We start from the raw sequence: 7,594 nt of genomic DNA, 5'->3' as shown, positions 1-7,594 counted from the left end.
CCTTTTTCTGTGTTATGTCACCTTCTAACATCTACTAATGTGTGAAACAGACTTTTAACGGACATGTTAAAGTTAAGCTTTACCTGTGAATGAGTAAAAATCTGTTCACCACCTCAACAACCACCAAACTGAAAATGGCTACCCTACCGTCCTGGCTGTGATGGGGCCTCGGCGTCATTATATTGATTCATTTCAGCTCGTTGGGCTCCATGTAAGCAACGGTTCTTATCTGAACTTTAAAAAACAACCAATACTAATTTTATCTTTTAACTTTCTTCCAACAAAAGCTCCAACCATGACTCCTCCTCGACCTTTGACTGTTTGTGGGCGTGGGCGTCGAAGGCAGTTTGGTCCCCGTGGCTTTCCGTAGGTCACGGCCTGGGCGTCGACAACAGCGCCTTTTAACAACCAAACTGCTGCTGCTGCTGCCGCTGCGTAGGAACCAAACAGTGAAACAACAGCAGCGCTGCTTCACCCAGTCCAGAGAGCTCGGAGGTGTCTCTTACATAAACAAAAAGGCTTAATATAACCCTGTGAAGATGCACTCAGTCACGCTGGACAGCAGTGGCTCTCCAAAGAAGCGGACGTTTTCTCGGGGATTGAGCGAGGACGAGTCTCTCCGCAACATCATAAAGGAGGTGAGTGAGTCGAGGGAAATCACGGAGGGAGAAAGACGGGTTTGTTGTCTGTGGAGCTAAAGCTAAAGCTAAGCCACGACTGTTTCTAACCTTCAGTTTGGATATTTTATAGTATTTACACAAGATATGTGTAGTTAGACGGAAGTTAGGACGTTTATTTAACGCTTTAAACGACCAACAGCTCTAAACAGTACGTTTGTTGTTGTTATTGTGGTGGTTATGATTGTGGACAGGCCTGTAGCTTCACACCACTTCCTCTATTTAAAGCTGACTGCTTATGTCTTCTTCTTTTTTTTGTATGTATTGACTCTTTGCTTCTTGTATCTTCATTTTATCATCAGACCGAGAGTTCATCCAGGCGTCTGGTACGGAGCGACAGCCGACCAGGCACCCTGAAGAGGAGGAGCGACAGTCAGGTAGGAGCCACACACAGCATCCATGGAAAAATCAAAACATCCGTAATTACACTGCAATTACGACACTTATCTACCTGACTGTGGTCCGGATTATCTGCAGTATAGACGCCTCTCCTCCTCCCTTCTTATCTGTCAGTGGTGCAAAGTCACTGTACATTTGCCAGCAGTGTTGAAGTAGCCTACTTGTACTTTACTTATGTATTTCCATTTCTGTTAATCTGCATTTATCTGACAGCCGTGGCTCAAAGTCATTAAGAATTCAGCTATGATGTATTAAAAAGAAAAAAAGAGGATATGCCATTAAAAAAAACAACACAATGTTAAAAGTTATAGGGTTGTTATGATGTACATTTCAAACTCACTACCAATACCCAGGAAAATAATATAACAATACAAACAGTAACGTTAATGAGAACACAATTTTCAAGTTGTCTGACATATAAAAAAAAAAAATGTTTTAAGATTCTTCTAGGTAGTACCCAAAACACCCAAAGAAAAAAAAACAAAAAACAGGTATTTATATATGACTAAATATTAGTAGTAGTGTATTAGGTAAACCACCTCACCACCACCTGTTTACTAAAACAGCTGCACTGCTGTCTAACTTTCAACACTTGTCAATGTTTTCAGTGTAGATATGAACAAGTTTGGCTGAAATCCTCCAGCTTTTCTCTCGTCATTGGTCTCACACGCAAAATATTTCCACTTTCATTGTTTTCATTTTCGATTAAAGCTGCTTGTGAAGTCTTCACTCAGCATATTCATGTAGTTTTATGCTGGCGACAGCAGCATGTTTAAGGAAGTCAGTACTGATGGTATCCATATTATTGCAAACAATTATCTAATGCAATACTAATCTTTAGTTGGAGACAGTCTTTAAAAGTTACACAAGAAGTTTCCAACCTTTTGAGGTGTGGTGTGTAATTGTGGCAGCCTGGCCTCCTGTCATGTTTCACATTTCTCACATTACTCAATGCAAATAGTTATTTGATGCCTAAAGGGCAGAGCACATTTGTTTGTACTGCATCTTATCATACATATTAACTCTCCTCCACAAAGACCAGAGATATCTGTATCATAATTTTTTGGAGCTTTGTTTGTCTTGTATCATTAATCATCTCACAAACTTTTAGATTCACATCATGACTCCTTGCAGCATGTTCTCTTGTTAGATGAATTTCAGCAGTGTTGTTGCCAGTCGCAGCGTTTTATCAGACTTTATCACAAACTGTACAACGAGAGCTCTTATCAGACACGGTGGCTCAGTCATATTTACACTGGTCACAAGTTTTGATAGCTGGGATTTGCTCCCAAAACCTGTGTCTACATACAAACATCAGAGGATTAACTAAGTGCACATGAAATGAAAACCAAAGGTCAACCAGGTGAAGTATTCAATCACAAAAATACTAAGCTGAGTTTTGAGGATCATTTGCAGCTGCGGTAAAAAGCAAAATCCTCTGGAAATGACTCAGTTAAATGTTCTTCAGCATCATTAATTTAATGATTTACAGGTGTTTGTACTGTGAAAAAGGCCTGGGAGCAACGATAACTTCAGTACAAAGGAGACAGGGACTTGGCCACAGATGGAGGAATTAAAATACTTTATGGTGTTGCGATAAATCTGAGCATCACACATCAGGACGGTCACATAAACCTTCAACAAACTGTCACTTCATGAAAGACCACGATTATTGAATTTGTGAATCAACTATATTGTAATTTTGAAGTGGAACAGGGAGAGAGACGCTCCTATATAAACTCTCAGCCTCTTGTCTTTGTTTAATATGATGAAGATATAAGAAATAAGATTAATTTACTAATGAATTTCCCTTTTTTTTTTTTTTTACATTTTCTCCTTTCAGCAATCGGACCAGGATCTCTTCATGGGACTCCCAGAAATGGTGAGGATTTCCTGTCTTATATATTATTACAGATACAACAGGGTATCCGCAGGGTCTTGAAAAGTATTAAAAGGCGATAAATCAATTTTGGGAAAATTGAGACCCTTAAAAAGTATTAAAAAGTCTTTTCACAACTTTATAAAGTCTTACATTTTGAAGGTATTTTTTCTGAATTAGCTGTCCAAGAGTTTGAGTCCTAAAAAACATTGTGAAAGTGTGTAAATATATATTCGTTTTATTAAAAAACAAAGATGAACCGGGCGAGTGAGTATCCGAGTATTTGAATGCCGCCCAAGTCAAGCAAGTACTCGAGTACTCGGATATTGGCTACAGCCCTACTGGAAACTAAATCAAACGAGCAGAGGCACATGTCATGACTGTCGTGATTGTTGTTTTTGTTTTTTGAGAGTGGAGCAGTGTTTTTTTTTTTATAAACTTTGCCTTTGATTTATTATCCCAGCCTATTTTGAATTATGTTGTATCATAGTGGTCTATATATAATATAGCCTTTATCACAAACTATAACTGTTAAGTTAAAAGTGTCACTGATGTAAATGGTAACAGCTTGAAGTGGCGGTGAGGTATTGAAAAATATTGAGAAGGTCTTGAAAAAGTCTTAAAAAGGTATTGGAATTAACTTCAAGATTCCTGTATATACTCTGTACAAAGACGGCTATTGTTATTTAAACGAGTAGTCCTCAGTGCTGTCAGGATGTTTCAGATGAATATTTGCTCTGTTGTGGAGCATATGGAGCGTATGGAACATATGGAGGGATTGTCATCATGAGGCCTCCCACCTCCGAGCGCTCACACACACTCAACGCTCGGCCTCCCACTGACTGACTGTCACGTGTTCCTCTGAAATGTGCCCACACTGATCTGTGACTGTGTGTGACTGTGTGTGTGTCTGTGTTGTGCGTAGCTGGAGCTGCAGGCCAGCTACGACGAGGTGGTGCAGGAGCTGCGTGGGCTGGAGGTGGAGCGCGAGACTCTGTTGTTCCAGGTGGACGTCCTGCAGGACACGCTGGAGAGCGTGGAGGAGCTGCTGGCCGAGGCCCAGAGGGAAGCTGGACAGGCCGGCGCGGTATGTGGAGAAACCAAAACACCAACACACTTTAAAGGGACAACGAGGAGTTTTGGAAAAGTGAAGCATTTTCACACTACATTTATGAGCCTCCGCGCACCGTGAAATTCTTTGACCGACGCAAGACGGACTCATGTTTTCATTCATCAAGAATTAAAGTCAGAGGTTGGAAGACGATCACATACCGTCGTAGTTCCCACCATAAATGGTGATTCGGCGGCGTTATTCTCATGACTCGCCGCGAAACCGAAAGTAAGGAAACGCTGGTCGGCTCGACCAGTGTTTCCACCACCACTAATAATAACGAAATAATGATAGAGACAAAACGATATATTTATCGAAAATGGAGCCATTAACAAGTGGTAACGTAGATTCATCCACATTAAAGCGATCCGGTCGTTTTGGCTAACTTCTTGTCAGCCGATGGAGTTAGCAGCCCCCGCCCTCGTCATGGATCTATTGGTCCTCGTCCCTACGTCACCACATTCACGCGCATCCCTTGGCTGCACACAGAGAGGACCGCCCCTTTATGCCGTTCTCTCGCCTCATTGGATAAAGGTTGTAGGATACAAGGAAAGTTTTCTCCTCGGCTCAGAGCAGAGCAGAGTGACTGACAGACCCGTGTTTCAGACCAAACACTCTATGTAAGTGATTGCTGTCGGAAGATATAACTATTTAAGACTTATATTAACACAAATATTCCGCTTACTTCTGCTTTAATATGAGACTTTTTTATTGTCGCAGAATTTTTCGTTCTGCCGACGGAGAAACTCCTCGTTGTCCCTTTAAACTCTTCATACACTTCATACTTGTTTGTAATCAACCACCTCCTGAACACGTGACGAGCTGCTGCTGCTGCTGCTTCTCCCCTGATGTCACCGTGTCTCTCTGCATTTGTAGGAGCTGGAGAGAGAGAGGGAGGCCAAGAGGAAGCTGGAGAGCATGGTCAGCTCTCTGATGCAGGAGGTGGAGAGATTAAAAGAGGTAATGTGAGAAAAGAAAGAAGAATATCACATGATATTGCACAGTAATGTCATGTGATATTGGCCAGAAATGACATTGTGATGTTTTTGTTTTTTCTAAACTAGCTGTAAAAGGGATAGTTCAACATTTTGGCCAATTGGCCCATTGCCATAATCCCTATAGTCGTATAGCAGTAGGTTCGTTACCTTTAATTGTCGGTGCAAGCTATTTTTAGAACGGCAGAGCGGAGCCGCGAGCTGCTCAGAGCTACGCTACGGAGGCTCATGGGATTTCTTGGTTTCCCTCATAAAACTCATCAAATACACAATCCAACAACTCCACAACGCTCTGGTGGACAAGTTGTGACCTGCACATTCACCACGCTATGAGATAATAACACAACGTTACCAGACAGAGTTGTTTTAGAGGGAAATTCATGCAAAACCGCTGATGCACGTTGCCTTCAGGGGCAGTTTTTCATCAACAGTCTCTGTATTTCCCTCGAAAACAACTCTGTCTGGTAACGTTGTGTTATTATCTCAGAGCGTGGTGAATGTGCAGGTCACAACTTGTCCACCAGAGCGTTGTGGAGTTGTTGGATTGTGTATTTGATGAGTTTAATGAGGAAAACCAAGAAATCCCATGAGCCTCCGTAGTGTAGCTCTGAGCAGCTCACGGCTCTGCTCCACCGTTCTAAAAATAGCTTGCACCGACAATTAAAGGTAACGAACCTACTGCTATGACTATAGGGATTATGGCAATGGGCCAATTGGCCAAAATGTTGAACTATCCAACTCTACCCACTTATTATAGTGAGTAACTACATTACTAACTGTGGTGATCAACATCCAATGTTACTGGTCAGTCATGGTGTACTGGTTGTTTGCTCATGTGTTTAGTTCACAGTCTTAAATTTCATTACTGTTTTTTTTTTGTCCAGAGGAAAAATGAGGAATAGTTCCCCTTTTATAAGTTTCTATAAGATTGTTTCAAGTTCCTTTTCACATGTATCAAAAATGAAAAGAAGAATTTATATCGCAACTGGTTATTTTCAGTTTGAGATTTCAAGTCAAGCAAAGTATTTGGAACAAAGTACTGCAGTTCTGATACATACACATATTGAGAGTCATCAGCGCTGGCATCAAAATGCACCGTAACCATTTTCATTCGCTTTTTTTTCCCCCATTGATTCACTAATGGACAATTCTATTTTTGTCTTTGCAGGAAAGGGATAAAGCACCTGCTGCTGCTGCTGCTGTGAACTCACACGGAGGTGAAGACGAGGGCACGAGACCAGGTCGAGCTGCACGCAGAGAAAGCAGAGACCGAGCTCCGTCCGAGGAGGCGGCGGCGGCGGCTCAGGGCGATCAGGCCGAGGAGACGAAGCTGCGGCGGATGGTCACGAAGCCTCTGGCCCACGTCCCCTCTCTCGCTCTGAACAGCCCGCTGTCCGAGGACGGCGTTCTCCTCCGGCCGTGTGAAAACGGCGTCGACGACGACGGGCGAGACCCTTCACCGGACAGGAACGACTCGGACAACCTCAGTGCCTACGAAGACGCGTCCGCCGAGACTCCAGAGCAGGACGCTCCGGAGCTGCCTCGTGATTCAGGAAGTAACGGTCAGGGCGACGACGACGGCGAAGCTGAAGATCCCAAGAACTGCGTCGTGTCTTAACTTCACCTGTCTTACCTACTACGGCTGGGCTGAAGGACAAAGATTGATTCAAGAGCTCTTTGATTTGCTTTGTTAATTAAAATCTGATCTTTAGAAACAACAACCAGAGCTGCGACGATAAATCAATTAGTCGATCAAACGAAATTAAAGAATTTAGATTAATTCCCTCATCCTTAAAGCAGAAGTAAGCGATCCGGTCGTTTTGGCTAATGCTGCGTTCCAGGCAGGCTTTTGAAACCGTAAATTACAGCTTCAAGTCACAACTTACGACTTTGTAGCATTCCAGGCAACCCACTCGTGTTTCTCCGACCTGTTTTACCTGTGAAAGTCACTATAACGGCCACTCGTAACTTCCGACCCGTGAACTCGTACCAGATCGAACTGGTACCACTTCACAGGTCGGAAAAACACGAGTTACGAGTTGCCTTGAACGCACCATAACGTCTTGTCAGCCGATGGAGTTAGCAGCCCCCGCCCTCGTCATGGATCTATTGGTCCTCGTCCCTACGTCACCACATTCAGGCGCATCCCTTGGCTGCACACACAGAGAGGACCGCCCCTTTATGCCGTTCTCTCTCCTCATTGGATAAAACTTGTAGGATACGAGAAACGTTTTCTCCTGGGCTCAGAGCAGAGCAGAGTGACTGACAGACCCGTGTTTCGGTCCAAACACTCTATGTAAGTGATTGCTGTCGGAAGATATAACTATTTAAGACTTATATTAACACAAAAATATCGCTTACTTCTGCTTTAAGCCTCTTAAATGAGGATTTGCTGCCTACTTTATGGACCATTAGTGGAACAAAACAACATCACTTTGGGCTCTAAAAGATTTTTATGATCGTTTTTTAATTATTTTTGCACATGTTATTGATAGAATTTCCAATTGATTATTCAAGAACATAATCTACAGAT

General features: G+C 42.7%; 1 protein-coding gene across 1 annotated transcript; it reads left to right on the top strand.

Annotated features, from left to right (window-relative positions):
* Window positions 1-436: 436 nt before the first annotated feature.
* On the top strand, window positions 437-7,428 carry LOC310986109 (uncharacterized protein). The gene is made up of 6 exons (XM_083971875.1): window positions 437-638; window positions 980-1,054; window positions 2,920-2,958; window positions 3,881-4,042; window positions 4,943-5,026; window positions 6,230-7,428. Exons 1-6 carry the CDS (start codon window positions 540-542, stop codon window positions 6,677-6,679), a joined length of 909 nt encoding a protein of 302 aa, XP_083828001.1. The 5' UTR covers window positions 437-539; the 3' UTR covers window positions 6,680-7,428.
* The last annotated feature ends 166 nt before the right edge of the window (window positions 7,429-7,594 follow it).

The sequence above is a fragment of the Trachurus trachurus genome (genome assembly GCF_905171665.1).
Source record: "Trachurus trachurus genome assembly, chromosome: 5".
Classification (NCBI taxonomy): domain Eukaryota; kingdom Metazoa; phylum Chordata; class Actinopteri; order Carangiformes; family Carangidae; genus Trachurus; species Trachurus trachurus.
Note: the sequence above shows the minus strand (reverse complement) of the source record. Positions and strands in the feature narration are given on the sequence as shown.